Raw genomic sequence first — 17102 nt, 5'->3', positions numbered from 1 at the left:
TGCTCCCACAAATAACCTGTCCCCATACAACGTAGGGCTTTATATGTGACAACCAACACTTTGAATTGCATCTGGAAGTCTAGCGGGAGCCAGCAGAGGGCAGTGTTACATGGATGTACTGTGCAGTGCCCAATACTACATGTGCCACTGCATTTTGGACCAGTTGCAGCTTCCAAATGCTCTACAAGGACAACCCCATGTACAGCCTATTTCACTAATCCAAACTGGAGGTGACAAAGGCATGAATGACTGTGAGCAGTGCCTCCCAATCTAGGAACATGTGCAACTGGCACACAAGATGTACTTGTGCAACGGCTGTCCTGGCCATGATGCCTCCTGCTTCTCCAGCAGGAGCTGAGAGTCCAGGAGAACCCTCAAACTGCATACTAACTCTGCCTGGGAGTCTGTTATCCCATTCAGGATCCATGGTGAAAGATCACTAGATGCAGGGGACCCTAAACCCACAGCTATCAGACTGGTCAGGGTGCATCGGAAGCCAGTTCTTCCCTATCCAGCCTCCTGGCACTTGGAAAGCACCTTGACAGCATTGACAGCATCACTTGGACAGCCCAGGGCATTGATGTATAACTGAGTATCATCAACATACTGATACTTGACCCCATGCTGACAGATGACCTTGCCCAGAAGTTTCATGTAGATGTTAAATAGGAGTGGAGAGAGTTGAGTTCTGAGGAACCCTGCAAAAACGAGTCTGAGGGCTGGATATCCAAACCAATTATTTGTGCATTGAAGAGTTATAAACTAGTACACATGAGCAGTGCGCCTTTGAATGTCCTGCCTTGCTTGCATCTTTAAATATGATACCATTCCCTACAAATTCCCTATGTTAAAAAAATAAAAATAAAAATCTGTTCATGGATACAACTATTTACAGAAAACAGTGGTAATGCTTTCTGCCTCCTCCACTGAGATTTTTGATTAAATGAAGCAAGCAAATGGGGAAAAAAATGAAAAGACCATTGTAACCTACAAGTGTACTTCTCAGTTGAATACAGAATCTCTTTCGTTCTTCCTAATAGTGGCAAGATGACAAATGCCTTTTGCACGCAATTAGTTGCAGCAGGCTTGACATGAGTGAATTAGCAGAGCAACGCTGGACTGCACACATTGGTATAGTAAGCTTCCCCAACTGGGCCTCAGATCTTTCCTCCTCCTGCACTCTGTCTTCAACGTGATCCTGAGCTAATAGGGCCAAAGGAAAAAATACGTTCCTTGCCCATTTTTATATGTCCACGTTCTAGGGGGATAATAAAAACAGAACTAAATGATCAAGGAACATGTATAAGATTCCAGAGTATGGTAAATATGATGTGAGACTGTAGACTGTGTGGCTTAAATGGTTTAGACAATAAGGCAGGAGCCACCCATTAAAATGTTCATGCTATGAGGTCATCAATTTGCCATAAATGTTTTTTATAAACCAGGTATTTAAAAAATCCTACAGTATTTATTTAATAGCAAGGAAAAATGAAGTACTACTGTGATTTCTTTGTAGTTTTTAAAAAGTTTATTTTATAACAATGCATTTAATTTGTTATTCAATTAACTTTTCCGTTTTAGAAATATTCTGTTCTTTTTTTGAGAGAGACAAGGTACAATAACATAGATAAAACAGCTTAGTACAAAAGGTACACATACTGTACATACAAATCTACATGCACACACACACCATCTTCACAGCAAGTGTGTCAGTATCAAATGATTTCTTACAGTTTAGATTTAAAAAATGACTCTCCTTATTATTTGGAGCAATACTCTACCGTACTGGAGTGTGTGTGTGTGTGTGTGTGTGTGTGCTTGTATATATATATTTCTGATTTTGTGAATATCAGATGCATTGAGAAAATTATAAAAACAGCATTCCTCTTGTTTTCTCTAGATTTGAACTAAATTGTTTAGTTGAACCAGTTCTTAACCTTGGAACTGTTTAGTTTCAAAACTGTAGTAACACAGCAACAGTGCTTGTGTAAATGCGAGTCTTACATAATATAGTTTTGAAGCATAATTGTGACACAGATCCTACATTGCAGTGTGCTAATAGCAGTAAAGTTCATGGCACTAAATGATTCAGGTCGTGTGATGCCACAAATATTCCAACTGCTGGAGAAATAAAGGGTTTGCATTTGTAGGGAGTGGAAAGTTGCCCCTTTGGCCGGGATTAAAAACTCAGAAATGTCCTAGGGAAAGGAGCAGAGGAAAGAGACATGAAGCCAAGAAAACTAAGAGGGCAGGAAATCCAAAAACAAGCAATGGACTCTGAAACAGAAGCTTAGGAAAGAAGAAATTTAGGAAGAGGGGACAAAGAAAAGATAAGCCATTGGGGTTACATGAGAGCGAGCTTTTTCTGGACCAGGGAGCAGAAAGTTGTTAAGTTTAGACCCTGATGGGGTTGCTGTATTTTGAAGAGATAAATAGAAGGGAAAGAGCTCCAATTGCAGCACAATCTCAAGGCATCATGAAACAAGAAATAAGGGGTGTGCACACACATACACATGCAGGCACATATATGAAATTTCACATGTTGATTTGGACCAACAATCTATTTTTGTCCCATTAGTGTTCACTTAACTTCTGTCTTATGGAAATCTCTCTAGTACTCAACTGTTGGACCATGAAAGGTGGCCAAAAAAGAAGACTCTTTCAGGAATTTGCACAGGCCAAGCTGTATGTGTCCAAACTCTGTGAAAGCAAAAGAAACTGAAGGAAATTATATATTTTTCGGATAGGTTAGAAAACGTGTTAATTAAATGATATGCTAAGAGTTTGAAATATTTTCTTAAATGGCCCAAAAAAGCCTTTAAGAGGTGTTTATGCCATCCATTCCACTAGGAGGCAGTGTCTCCACCTGCACAGGAATCTGAAATAGGAGTTCTTAAACAATTGGAGACACAATCCAAGATAGATGTAGCTAAATAAGTAGAGGTTGATTGGAAGGGCTAGCTCATATGCAAGAACAAATGTCAGGATACAGACTATCAGAATTCAGGAGGTAGACTTAGAAAAAGCCATGCAGAAAAATAATGCAGAATTATAATGTATATAATATTATATATTATAGAGCTGTGAATTAATGAATGGGAAGCTGTTTTTTAAAGTGGAATGTAAGCATTTTGTCCCAGATGACACCCCCTTTCTTATTCTTATGGGGGGGTTAAGCCGCAGGTTTTGATAGAAGTTTTTATTTTGAGCCTTTCCCCTCAGGAAAAGTTTAATCATAAGTATTAACTTTTATTGGAAACTATAAAGTACATAGTTAAAAATGCATAGTATTAACGGGCTGGAAAGGAACTGCAGTTAGACAGCCCACATTGTCCCACTATTCAAACTAGGGTAGATTCTACCATACCCTAATATTGCTTTTCTTCTATGCTTAATTACAATAGATGTCCCCTTTCAAAGCTGTCTATTCCTGCAAAATAGAAAAAGCCACAAAATGGTCTCATTTTTTATATAAGTTGGGGCTGCAGATCCTCTACCTCTAATAGATTAATTTAAGGTTATTATTTAAAGCACAGTTAAATCACATTCTTTTGACAAGCAGCCTCAGCAAAGATTTACATTCTCATTCTCCGTGTGGTCTGAATCCTCCAACTCAATCCCAGGAACAAGGTTGTAATAATCTACTGACTGGTTCATGTAGAGCTTCTCACGGTCTGCTGAATCTCTCAGAACATCTGTTACACTCATTGTCTCTGTTTCAGGCTCCCCATCTATCGTCCCTTCCTCTTCAATAATTGGTTTCGTGGTACCCAACTTGTCTTGGTCAAGACTTCTACATGCCAAGGAATCATCAGAAGCCCCCAGTTTGATCTCCACTTCCTCATAAAGGTCTCTGCTGCTTCCCAATAGTGCAGCTGAAGGTTTAAGCAAAATTTGGTCTCTCAACAAGTTATTCTTCTCGTTCTCCGCAGCACCATGGATAGGCATGACATGTGGGATAGAGCACTGATGGTCATCTGATCTGTTGGTACCATTCTTCTCCACTGTAGCCAACTGGCATTCCTTCCTACCATGAAGAGCATAGCCTGTCTTTCTATTCTTCTTCTTCTTCTTGTGCTTGCAAAAGTAGCAGGTGACCAAGACAAGAATAGCGACCAGAGGTAGGCAAACAAACAGAGCTGTGAGTCTATGAATCTGGCACAATTCTGTCTTGGAAATGTTTTTGATATTTATGCCATGGTAATGCTCTGGGGTGTGACAAACAACGTCAAATGAATTAAGGATATGCTTTTTCAGATGTTCAAGGAAATTGCAAGTGCAGTCCCAATTATTGTGAGAGAGACCAAGTGTGAGAAGAGAAGGTTTGAAAATCCCAGAAGGAAGGGAAGATAAGTTATTGAAGTCAAGGTAGATCTCCTGGATTTGGTTAGATATTTCCAGAAATGACTCAGATAAATTTTGGAGTTGATTACTCTCCAAGTGAATAACACGCAAGCTGGGTGCTTTTCTCAGAAAATTGTCTGGGAGCCAATTTAATTGGTTATGGTCCAAGTACAGAATCTCCAGGGAAGAAGAATCAACACTTACATTCTTAATGTGTGATATACTACAGTTTGATAGGTAGAGCTCTTTCAAGCCTACAGTTCCAGCAAAGATGCTCCAGTCCAAAGTATCAATTTTAGTCCTTGTGAAATTCAAACAACATATCTCAGGAGCTAATTTGGTCCTAAATTTCTGGAAACTGATATCTGTGCTGCAGTTGCAGGTCTTTTCCACTGCTCCTAATGTAAGTTTGGTTGCTAACAACATCCCACCAAAGAGTATGACTGTCCATCTCTTCTGATCTAAATCAAAAATATAGCAAGTATTAAACATTTCGCACAGATTTACTGTACATTATGAATTGCAACTAGAAGACAACACTTTCTTTAGTTAACTCACAGACTTAATGAGCAATGATCTGCCAAATGCAATTATTCTAAACTGGAATGAAATAATTTACTTTACTAACAAGAGGTTATATCCAAATTAACCGTACTTATACTGGAAAGACTCCTTCCATTCAGGGAAGACACTGGGATCCAACTGAGGCAAACATGCTTCTCCCATTCCACAGCAGCCCCACTCCATCATTTCTTGTCTCAAGCTGAACAAGAAGGTCCCCCAACTTTTGAAAGCAACTTTCATCAGAATGGAGGTGTCAGAAGTCAGATTAACAGTTCTTTAAAAAAAAAATGGTGCAGCCACCAAGTAAGACAACAAAATGTTTGTATTATAACCTGAAGTTCTACTATAACATGTATAAGATGTAAAATAATGTTTTAAAATGGTTGCTTACCACTTTCTGGGAAAAGCTGCTAGTTCTTAGGGTTCCCTGTTCTCTGTTGGCAATATAGGTCCAAACAGCGTATAGTCCAAATTCTTCAAAATGGGCTTGGGATGCTATGTCACTATATTTGTTCTTTTTGGAAATGTAAACCCTGTCCAATAAAGCCTTGATGAGTTTCCATCTCACTGAGAAGAGAGTGTAAAACAGGGATGCACCCATTTTTCTGAGATGAGTATAGAATTTGGCTTTTGAATAGTATGTCAAGAGCCACCCACAAGTGGTGGGTGAGGGCAGGACAATTTGATTCATTTGCATTTAACTGAAGTTAAATAGAGTTAGCATAACTATTTTCCAGTAGCGTACCCAATATTCCCCCCCCACTGCTTTGAAAATTAAATTTTATAACAACTTTTAGGGATTTCAAGAAGCTGCATACATCCCCAAAGGATCAAGCTGTGAGACTCTTAGTAAAAAAAAGTAACATGGATGTCTAAATTTCATTTTTGTATGATTGTAACTAGACTTCCTCCCTAGAATATTGGTTTCTATTACAGACAGATACATTATTTCCAGCCTAGGAGAGAACTTTGGGCAACCCTATTCCAGGGAAGGGGATGTTGCTGAATTCCCAGCAGGCTCAGGTGTCTTGCCATTGAGAAATCTGGGAACTGTTATCCCAACACACATTTGGAAGATGCCAGTTTGGGAAAGACCAAACTGGTCTCAGGGAGCATTATCCACCTGGGGTGTAGCATCATAAAACACTGTGAGGCTAGTCTATCTATGATTGCTGCTATCATGGGCTGTGTCTCATAGTACATCTTGTAATGTGGAGTCCTTGGTGCTCTCTGAGCCTTGTTGCCTCAGAGAGCACCAAGGACTCCACAGTTCCACCCTGAGCTACAAATATTCACTTCGATTGGTACATCTTGTAATGCCAGTGGACAACTCTCGGAGACGCTCAAAACTGATCAATCCAGGGAACTCATTGCCCTCCCTGCACAGGTCCCTCCCCTGTTGACCGCTGTTCCTCCCTCTTCCGCCTGAGAAAGATATTTTTTGATGCTAGTGATTTGCTTCCTCCACTCCTTACCCTGCTGTAGATACAAGACAAGTCCTTTCCTTTAAAAGCCAAGTAACTGAGCTCTGAAGGAGGCAGGAAGAGACAGCTGTGAATTAATGAATGGGAAGCTGTTTGCTGGGAGGGAAAGAGATACTTTAAAATGAGTGAATAAGTAATAGAAGCCTGGCTAGGGGTTTGCAACTCCTCTAGGAAGGGAATGTCCTTATCTTTGATTGTCGCTGCAAATGGAGTGTTTATTACGAAGAAAAAAATCTTTTTTTTTACATTCCAGAAAAGATGTAGCAAGGAAGCATTGTGCTGGAGGAATGCATCATGTGGATGGTGTACAAATTTGATATCAATGAAGTGTTTTAATACTACAGCATGCCACTTGCGCAGAAAGGCCCTAAGTCGTAATATGGTTTGTTTTATTTTGACTTAGTGTGTCAAGTTAATGTAGTCACTAAGTGTCTTATAAACCATAGCTTATAGTTTAATGTATTGCACAAATCGAGTAATAGGTAGTTTATTTAATAAATCATAGCTTAGATATGAACTCTGCCAATTTGGGCTGTCTATAGCTGGCTCTGCTACTGAGCAGAGTAAAATAGCTGATTTGTGCTGTATTTGCTATGCAAGCAAGCAAGCAAGCAAGAGGCCATTCCAACAATTCCCCTTATATTCTCTGATCGCTCCTCTCTTGTTGAAGGGTAGAACTGTGCTGCACAGCCTGCCTTGAACGATTTAAACTAGCGTCCTCCCTCAGATACATTGGGAAAAAAATCTCCTACCTGTTGAAGGAAGATTCAACTTCCACTTCATATCATTCACCCTGGCAGCAAAATGGCCTGCTTTCTGTTGCTCATCTCTCAAATGTTGAAGGTTTTGGAGCAACCTCATCTAATGTCAACAAATAGAAACGAGCTGTACTGCTTTGCAAATAGCAACTAGTTCTCTCTTGTTGCTAGGAATTAATCACATCATGATTAAGTTGTGGTTGGTTTAGGCTGTGGTTGGTTCCACAGATAGCATTAAGCCATTATGTGATTTCTGTGACTTTGACTTAAGATGTTATCTGTCAAGGCCAGCCTCGCTCCGCAATAAGACACAGACTCACTTAATGGGCATTAAGGATTTCTGGTTTATTGGAATGATAGCTGACAGAACGAAAAACGGGAACGGGGTAGGTAGGTGGGGGTGCCCCTTTTATACCCCCCTGTATTGCCCCGGGCTTCCCCACCCCTAAATGGCCTGATTGCCCTTGATGGTATTCTTGATGGCTGTATGGGCGTTTTCCCCGGTCTCCTCTTTGTCTTCCTGCAACGGTTGAGTTCTTTGGGGCACCATGTGCTCCTCATCTCCACTCCTCTGACGTCTCTCTTTTCAGTTGCTGATGGGATCATGGGTGTGGGTGTCCTTGGGTGCTTGGTTTAATTCCTGAAAGATTATCTCCTTCCTCCTTTTCCTTAATGATCATGATCCACGTTGTGAGGCTCTTTGTGCCTTGCAACGAGGTCATGACATTATCTGACCCATAGGCAAGCAAATTCATAGGCATTTTCCCCATGAGGTAAACTCCAGCATAGATACATTTAAAAGCTCACATTTAATTGAGAGCAGATTAGCTCTTTAACCACTATATTTATGCAATGTAACAATATAAATTATTTTAGAGCCTGCATCTAGGAACCTACAGAGTACAACAGGATGAAATATGAAAGCATTTAACACTTTTAATGTATATACAGAATGCACTAGCAGGTGAAATGGTAGCTCAAACACTTCAAAAGACATTGCAGGCCTAAGTAAGGTAAACTGTTGGAAAGTTTTGTTGCAACATGCAGGAAGGTCTAATTTGCTTTATGTTAGCATCTCCCAATAACTTCCACCCAGTTTTAAAGCAGAGTCAACTGCTGCTATGATTCTGTAATGTTTTCCTTCTGCCATTGTCTTGAATCGGAAGCGGTGGTACATTGGTCCCTGTGCTTGAGACACTGATTTAATCTAGGTATGGCAGGAACAATTAGCAGGCCTTGAGCCGGAATAGGATCCCACCCTGGCTCTTCCTGACCAATGACATCAGCCTTTCCTTCCTCGGCATGATCCTTAAACATCCATGACACTTAAAATAGCATATTAAGAGCAGTAGTAGTCACAGGCATTTGGAGTTAGACGGCATCAAACTGAATGAGTAAATAATAGTTTCCAGAAGAAATTACAACATAGAGGGAGAAACCAATGTCACTTTTAATGTGAAGCCACATCAGTGTTGATGTTAATGGAAACTGAAATATGTTCATGCTAGATGTTTTGGATTACAACACCCATTAACACAATTAAACATGGCCAAATAAAGAAGTGTTATGAAAGTTGTAATCCAAGACTTCTGGTAGGTACCGGTTGCCTATCCTTGAAGAAAGAACAGATAACCCGACATGAGATTGTATAATTCAGCGCCCAATGTATTGCACCAATTTATGGTAGTCAGACAAAAATAAATACTTAATGGGAAGGTTCTTGGGAGGAAGGTATACCCCTCCACCGTCTGGCTGTTAAAATAATGGATTTTAAATGGATAGTTTATTTCACAAATGTGCTTTTGCTGTACAATTTCTTTTGAAGCATCTGATATTGGATTAGATCAGTGATATTCACAAGGCAGCCTGTGATCCCTTTGTTTACAGTTCTCTCATAGCCAGCACCACCATTATGTGGAGCAAGCAGGCACTGGCACTGGTAAGTTTCTCTGCTATCCTAATGTTAGTGATGTTTGCTTGTTGCTGGAATGAACCTCTAGTGTCACATGGCTTCTTTCCAACATATCACTGACAGTGCTGTTGAGAAAGGACCCTGAATGAGCAAGCAGGCAGAGAAGCAGTCCTATACTGTGTGTTGCTTTTGCTGTGTAACACATGCTGATGTCTATTGCTGCAATTGCACATTTATTTGAGCAGAGAGCATGCAGGTGATAGATGGGCAGTGATATATAATGAACAGCTGTTTCATCTGTGCTACATGCTCTTCTCCCTGTCCCTAAGGTGGGCTGCTGTCCTTGGGTGCAGTGCAGATGGTACCTCCTCACTACTATAGATGACAGCGTCAACTGACAGCTAGTCTGCTTTTGTATGTACAATGGGGATCTCAACTAAGTAGAACTTGTCCTCCAATATTAAGTCTTCTGAAATATTTGTGTATCCCAAGAAGCACAAACTGCCTGCAGGTAAGCAAATGACTCACTGATCCACTTGTCAGTTTCTTGTAAAGTGAAAAGCTTCCTTAATAAGTTTTCTGGTTATATCTAGATGGGCAGGAAATGGTTGCCTTTAAAGCAGAAACAAATACTCAGAATATTCATGTCATGCTGGGTTGCATTATTTCATGGGGTAGGTGAATGAATCATGGCAGAACTCCCTGATCCCTACTGCTTAAGCTATGGTCAAAAATTCTGCTTTTGAAAAGCAGGTTAGTGTTACACCCTGAAAGATTGCACAGGTCTTGTGGATGGTGGCCAATATCTCCAACTTTAAAGCTTTAAAGAGAAGAGAATGAACAAGGAAGCTTTTAGTCTCTCATTGCTCCTCTGAGAAGACAGGAAACTCCCAATGTTGGGGTCCAGCTCTGAAGCCAACAAGAATGTCCTTACTAGCAATTCTTTGGAGAAAGAGTTGAGGCTGCAGACACCTAATACCTGTGGTACAAATTCTGTTTATTGGGGGCTCCCCTAATGACAGATTCCATGCCACCAGCCCAGAGCTTTTATCTGGGAAGAAAGTTGACACCTAAAAAGAGTATCTCAGTGGATGCAATTATTTTACCACAGTATTGTGAAATGCAAAGGCAGCTTCCCTGAACTTTGTGCTTTTCTGGTTATAATCATTCCATTGCAAACTATAAAATAGCCCCACATCTTGAAGAGTGAAAAAGCTGCAGGAGATCTGCTGCCCTCTACAGCACCGGTAGTGCAACAGACAGCAGAGAATAGCAAGTAAGAGGCTGTGGGAAACAGCAAAGAGAAGTGACAGCAATTGGAAAGTGATATCCTTTTTACTTGTGCAGACTTCATTCAGCCAAGCAGTAGCAATGGGAGATTCGATTTCTGCCTTCAAGACTTGAGCACCGTCTTGAAAATTGGCCCAGCCTGTGTTATCTTTTTATTTTACTTTGTTTCGTCTGCTGCATTTCCGTAGTCATAAGGTGCTTTTAAATCACTTTTTTTTCTCTCCCCCCCCCGATTTTTTTTCTCTTCCCCCCAAGCCAACTTCGCCCGCGGGAAATGGGTTGTGAATCCGTGAGTGGTTGGCTGGAAGGGGGAAAACGGATCCCATCCCAGGGATTGTGGAGCGAGCGGACGAATAACTCGAGCTGCCCTGCAATTGCCTTTTCCTCGCAGGGACCACAACACAATTACTCCCCTGTTTCTTGAAGAGTCGCCTGCAGAAACTCGGCGTTCTTCTTTCTCAAAATAGCTGGAGCGAGGAGCCTGGTCTCCCAGGATACAAGATTATAAACAGAAGGCATCTGCTCAGCCGCGGCCTGGCAAATGTCCTCGTGCCGCGGGAATGAAGCCCCGAAGCCCAGCGCGGTCCCCCCCCCCTTCCCCACGTCCCAGCCAGGCTGCAGCGGGGCCGACTCTCCCGCCCATCCCAGCTCCTTCAAGCCAACTTCCCTCTCCGTGTCCGGAAAGGAGGAGTTTGGTCTCCCCCGGACTCCTAGGGCGAGAGGGAAGCTGACCCCCAAGAAAGCAAGGAACGCCCCCCCTTCCTCCTCCTTTCCTCAGACACCTGTCGGCCTGCGCGAGGAAAGGGAGGGCTACCTGAACAGGTCCTTCCGTACAGGGTTGCCGAGGCTCCGCGATCACCTCCCAAGAAGAGCCGGAGGCGCGCTCCGGCGGGCAGGGGAAGCCTGAAAGCTCCCTTGCCCGTCCCGGATGTTGGGCGACGAAGGGCCAGCCTGGAGAATCTCCAGCCACTCACCTGCCCCCGGAGGCCTGTCCCGTCCCATTCTCCGGGCGCGTGGCGGGAAGCCCTGTCAAGGCTGTTCCATGCCTGGCTCTGGCTGAGGCTCAGGCAGGGACACTCCTCGCTGAGCGAGCCTCATCGGGCAGCGCCGAGCTCTGCCTTCTTCCCCGGGGCGTGGCCCTCCCGCCACCCGAGAAACCGTTGGAAAAGGCACCTCGTGGAGAGGAGGGAGAAGCAGGCCGGCAGGCGCCTGGACGCTTTCTCCTTCTGCGCCTGCTTTGGGGGCCGTCGTCTGCCGCGAGAGCCCATCTTAATCCGCATTCCCCGCCTGAGTTTCTGGCTGCCGGGCTTCGAATCCAGGAACACTCGCCTTCTGGATCCCTTGAGAGAGTTCAGGGAGAGTCGAAGGTGCGCCGTGTCCTACCCTATACCAGGAGTAACTAATCTCAGGACGCATTTTCTTACTTCCTCTTCACCTTTCACCAGTAAATAGTCTATAATTGTATTGTGTCGCATTTAAAGACTGTATGCTTGGTTCCATTTATTTGGATGCTATTATCATTGTTACTGTAGTAATCAGAAACAACAATCGGCTTCTAGTCTTTTCTTGCTAGTTTGAGGCATTAATCCCTTTTCCCTTAGTTTGTACATCCTCTTTCTCTGGTGGATATTAGATAGGCAGTCTACCTCCACAGATAAATACCATAATCAAACAATTAGGATAAATTATTCCCCATAAATCGCAGTGGATAAGTGAAAGCAGCTTACCCTGATGGTTAGTTTCAAACTTCTGGAGGTTATACAGTTCTAAATTTGGTTCCTAACTGCTATTCTTTATTTGTAGACATATATAAACATATGTACCCATCATGCTGTTTCCTTTCAGGCCAGGCAACTTTATGTTAAATGGGGTAGGGAGGGGGGAGAGAAGTAATGAGCCAAGTAAATTAAAGTCAGGAGATAAGAAAGGCAAAACTAAATCTACTTTACACTAACATCAGTCACTAAATCTTTCGGTAGCATTCTATCAAGCATTCCATTGTTGCAAACCATATTTGCTTCCACTATATCGTATACTGATTCATATACTTTTTTTCTTTAAACTTCACCCCTCATTTTTTCTGAAGGTCTCATCAACTCCATCCAATCTGACTTTCTCAGTCTTCCCCTTCCTCTCAACTCCTTCACTCTTCCTTCATATATTTGTTTTGAAATTCAATATTCTTTCCCTCTGTGCAATCCAACCACCTCAGTGTACTTCTGTTCTTGTCAGTTACTTTTGTATTCAACCCACCTTCATTGTCAGTCACTCATTCTTGATCCTATCCTTGTTTTGCCACACACACTTAACTGTGTTGACACATGTTCTTATAGATGGTAATTGTCACTTTTGACAAACATTCATATCTTGCAACAGACCACATACTGTTCACTACTTTACTCCCTACATTTGTACATCTTAATATTTATTTGTGTCATATTTATTACATTCTCCATCAAGGCACACAAATTGCATTACTAGCTCACTTTTTAAAACGATTCATGCTAGTCTATGACCATAATAAAGATTTCATTTGATCTGTAACGTGAGATTGTTCATGTTTTTTCTTTGCCAAATATAACTTCCTTGGCTTTCAGTACATTAATTGCAAATTCATATTCCTTGTAACATCATACAGTCTAAAATTCACTGCAGATCATTTGGGTTCTCAGCCAACAACACAGCACCATCTACATATAAACCTACACACATTCATGTTCCTGATAAAAATGAATCTAATTTTACCATCAACATTCCTTACACATTTTTCCATAAATGCATTACAACCAAGGGGGCATGACACATCCTTGTCTTACTTTCTGCTCAATGGTGAACCAATAGCTCAGCATTCCACTTATTCTCTTGTTTATGTTCCTTACACACCTCTCTTACTGCATTCAGCAACCAGCCTTCAATTTCATATTTGTACATTCTAGACTGGCTAAAGAGCAAAACTCTACTCTGCACACCCCCTGTCTGACAAAAAGCCATACAGCACTTTCCAAATTTTGCTCATTGTCACCTCTTATAGTCTTTCAATCAGAGTTCTGCCAATTCTTCAGGAATGCTTAATAAACAAATCCCCCTATATTTTTCTGCATTCACTATGATTATCTTTCCCTCTGTGGATAAAGGAATATTAATAGCATTCATCAAATGCAGCCTTCACGTGCATTAAACAAGGTGTCCTGCCTCTCCAGAAGCATGCCACCTCATTATTTTAACATTTTTCCAATTATACCATCTATGCCTGCAGCCTTACCATTTTTCTTTTTAATTTACTGTGTTGCTTTTAATATTAGGAGGAGGAGGAGGAGACAATTGGGGTGGAGCTAGGATGGTGATGGAGTACTTCCTCTGTGTGTCCCTTCATAATTCATCTTTTCTTTTTAACTCCCTTCTATTATTTTTTAAATTTACTTTATTTTCTTCAAAATGTTCTCTTTTGGTTTTATCCCATTCAGTTTTGTTTTAGTTAAGTTTTATTTGTTTGATAATCTTTTGGAAAAGTGGGATCAGCATGGGCAAGAGGAAAAGAAACAAGTATCCTTGGGACCTTGGAAAGTAGCCAAACAGGTAAAAGATATTGCCACTCTGACTACCAAAGTTTTTATGAAGAATGTAATCTCCAGGCCAAGTGCAAACAGATTTGAAGTTTTCAGCACAAGAGATAGAGGATTCCCCAAATACTTTTCTGTCCCACATAGAGTTGTTTGGGAAGAGCAGTATTTTTCAACCTCAGCAACTTTAAGATGTGTGGACTTCAACTCCCAGAATTCCCCAGGCAACATGCTGCCTGAGGACGTTTGGGATTTGAAGCCCACACATCTTAAAGTTGTTGAGGTCGAGAAACACTGCTCTATGGGGTTAGCAATAATAATGTGAGACCACTCTTGAATAAAGATATGAAATCTCCCTTTGTAATGGTATGTGGGAATTACCTTTGGAGACGGAAAAGAGAGACAGCCAGCTCAACAGTTTAGCCTGCAGCAGGAATGGGGTCATGGCAAAGAAGGGGCCCTCCCTAGTTTCTGGGCTGTAAATGTGACAAGGGAGAAATGCACTTTCAGACTTGCAAGATTGATGTCAGCCTTGTGAGGTAGTCTAGACAAGAAGCACACCCAGAAGAACTAACTGTACTTTAATGTAAGGTTACATTAACAGAATCTTGTATGTTTGCCACACCCACATTCCTGTTGCGGGCTAAGCTGCCCCTTATCCAGCTATTGCTCTGGCTGTGGTTCTTCCCTATCTCCCAAGGTCACTCCCACATACCATTACACCCCAACTCACATGTTCATGGGGAAGGACACCAAGTTTCATCTATTCCTTCCTCATCTATGGCTGAAAATGTCTTGTTTGGGCCATTTGAATATAAGCTAATTACTTTAGTCAGATGCTAAAAAGTGAGCAGATTCAATTCATAATTTTAAAACACCTCATACATGTTGGATACATTATTCCCATCCACCAAATTGTTTCTTTTGGTGCAGAATAAAGGAGGGGTCACCTGGTGTTCTACTTTCCATCTCTATTCTGCCACTGCTATGCACATAAAAGAGTTAAAACTGGAACAACCAAAAGACCTTCCCTTTTGGACTTTCCATGCTACTTACGCACAGTATTGTTTCCAGTAGCTCTGGAAAGTTCTGTCCTTTTGGTATAAATATATAGATAATATAAAATTCTTGCATGTTGTTCAGGTCTTCCTCTCTCCCTGCCTTTGCTTGCCTTTATCCTGGTTAGCCCAGTGAGCCATTTTAGATGTTTGCTGATACAGGTAGTCCTCACTGACTGCAATTGGGACCAGAAACTCTATCACTAAGCAATGTGGTCATAAAGTGAAAATCACAACTGCACCTGACTTACATCAGTTCAAGCTGTGGTCATTAAGCGAATCACCATGGGTCATTAAGCGCAGCATCACGTGACTGTGATTTGTGACTTACTGCTGGCTTCCCCATTGACTTTGCTTGTCAGAAGCCCACTGTGAAGCTCTCAAATGACAATCATGTAACTGCAGGATGCTGTGACTGTCAGAAATGTGCGCTGGTTGCCAAGTGCCCAAATCACAATCATGTGACTGGGGATGCTGCAACAGCTGCAACTTTGAGGACTAGTCGTAAGTCTCCTTTTTCAGTGCCATTGTATCTTCAAACTTGCTGAATGAGTGGTCAGTAAGCGAGGACTACTGTATTACAAGCTAAACAAATGTCCAACTACATCTTTTTCCCAGCTGAACTGAGTTGTTTGTGTGCTTGCTCTGTTCTGGATATAGGGATTGACTGAGAGTGTACTGGGTGCAAACTAAACTGGAAATAACCCACAGTAGTTTTCTAACATAAACTAGGTAGCAATCTGAGTCTGTTTCAAAATAGCTTAGATGAGGTAGAGCTCTCCAGTTCATATGAAGTCTCTCCCAAATGCTTGATCTTTGGCTGGAATGGAGCAACTATGACCTGATGGATAAGCAAGTTCAAATGACATCCTGTTTGACCTTACTGAAGATCCTCTGGGGAAAATTAATCATCCCAACCAGAGCTTACTTATCCAGAAGCCTGCTTTAGAGCCATGAATTTAAATACCAGGGTTTGAGCAGAACCCCTGGATTCAACCATTTTACATGAAACAAGGTATTATGTGCTGATGCAGGGTCCTCTCTTAGAATTAGGAAGTGTTTTAATTAGTTCACCTGCCCTAGCCCTGAGTGAAATCTCTGCAGGCAGTACAGGCTGATGAGACAATCCCACTTGGTGCAATCTAATGTGGTATCTTCTAAAGAAGAAAACCCAGTCAGAGTTAATTTGTTATGGGGAATGGAATTTGAGGATTGACTTCAAACATGAAAGCAGGTATAGGTCAAGGCCTATGCATACAATACTGGAGGCCCAGTTATGCACAAGAGGATACTCAAAGTAATACTTGGGGACTATCCTACTATCACTTTATTCTTTCTTTCTTTCTTTCTTTCTTTCTTTCTTTCTTTCTTTCTTTCTTTCTTTCTTTCTTTCTTTCTTTCCTTTCAATTTATATTGCCGCCCATCTCAGACAGTGACTCTGGGCGGCTTACAATAAAAATAATCAGACAATAGAAACTATACAAAAAATTAGATATAAATATTTTTACAAGAAACCCAGGGCTGGGGCATAAATAAAAAGGATAATTTTGTCCATCCCTCAATTGGTCAACAGTTTATAACTAAGGGATCTTCCAGGGCTAGGGGAGTTATACCAATTTTAAATAATACCTTCAACTTGCAAAATGTGACTGTGACGAGGGACCCCAAGGGTTGCTTCAAGCATAACAGTTTTGTTTACAGTGGAGTCCTTTGTGCTCTCTGAGCTTGGTTGTTTGCTTGCAGACGTTTCATTACCCGACATTTAGTTACCCAACTCCACAGTTCAATTCTGAGCTATACATATTCTCTTCTATTGGAGTTTTGTTTACACATTTGCATCCATTTATTCCTGTTGCAAGCTACATAAATTTCTGTATATGTTTTCCAAACTGTCAGAATTTAGTGATAGTCAGATCACCATACGTGGGGAATTTAACTATGTTGCAGATATTCTGTTAGATAAAAACTCAGCTCGAAGTCCATTGGGCAGACAAAAATGTAAACTGTTAAGAAAGCTTTTCATCCAATTCCATTTTATTACTGCCTGGAAGGAAGCTAATCCAAACAGACATCATACATACTACTCTCCAAGGTTTAAAACACATTCTAGAATTGATTAGAAATCAATTAC

The 17102-nt window shown here is 41.4% G+C and overlaps 1 protein-coding gene across 2 annotated transcripts; it reads right to left on the bottom strand.

Annotated features, from left to right (window-relative positions):
- Positions 1 to 1512: 1512 nt before the first annotated feature.
- Positions 1513 to 11604, bottom strand: LOC134493366 (SLIT and NTRK-like protein 6). 2 transcript variants are annotated; one of them, XM_063297841.1, is made up of 2 exons: positions 11327 to 11604; positions 1513 to 4805 (listed from the first exon to the last, which is right to left on the bottom strand). In XM_063297841.1, the coding sequence occupies exons 1-2, from the start codon at positions 11352 to 11354 to the stop codon at positions 3565 to 3567; spliced, it is 1269 nt and encodes a 422-aa protein (XP_063153911.1). In that variant the 5' UTR covers positions 11355 to 11604; the 3' UTR covers positions 1513 to 3564. The 2 variants fall into 2 exon arrangements, with proteins under 2 accessions (XP_063153911.1, XP_063153910.1); XM_063297840.1 differs by lacking the exon at positions 11327 to 11604 and adding an exon at positions 7145 to 7425.
- Positions 11605 to 17102: the final 5498 nt, after the last annotated feature.

Source organism: Candoia aspera, chromosome 3 (assembly GCF_035149785.1).
Source record: "Candoia aspera isolate rCanAsp1 chromosome 3, rCanAsp1.hap2, whole genome shotgun sequence".
Classification (NCBI taxonomy): domain Eukaryota; kingdom Metazoa; phylum Chordata; class Lepidosauria; order Squamata; family Boidae; genus Candoia; species Candoia aspera.
This window is presented reverse-complemented; position numbering and strand designations above follow the sequence as displayed.

What these genes read in the sequence shown, in the direction of transcription:
- LOC134493366 (XM_063297840.1), bottom strand. Translation starts at nt 7,253, where the DNA reads ATGAGGTTGCTCCAAAACCTTCAACATTTGAGAGATGAGCAACAGAAA. An exon ending in GTTGAATCTTCCTTCAACAG is followed by an intron (nt 4,806 to 7,144) that starts GTAGGAGATTTT and finishes TTTTTGATTTAG; the next exon opens with ATCAGAAGAGATGGACAGTC.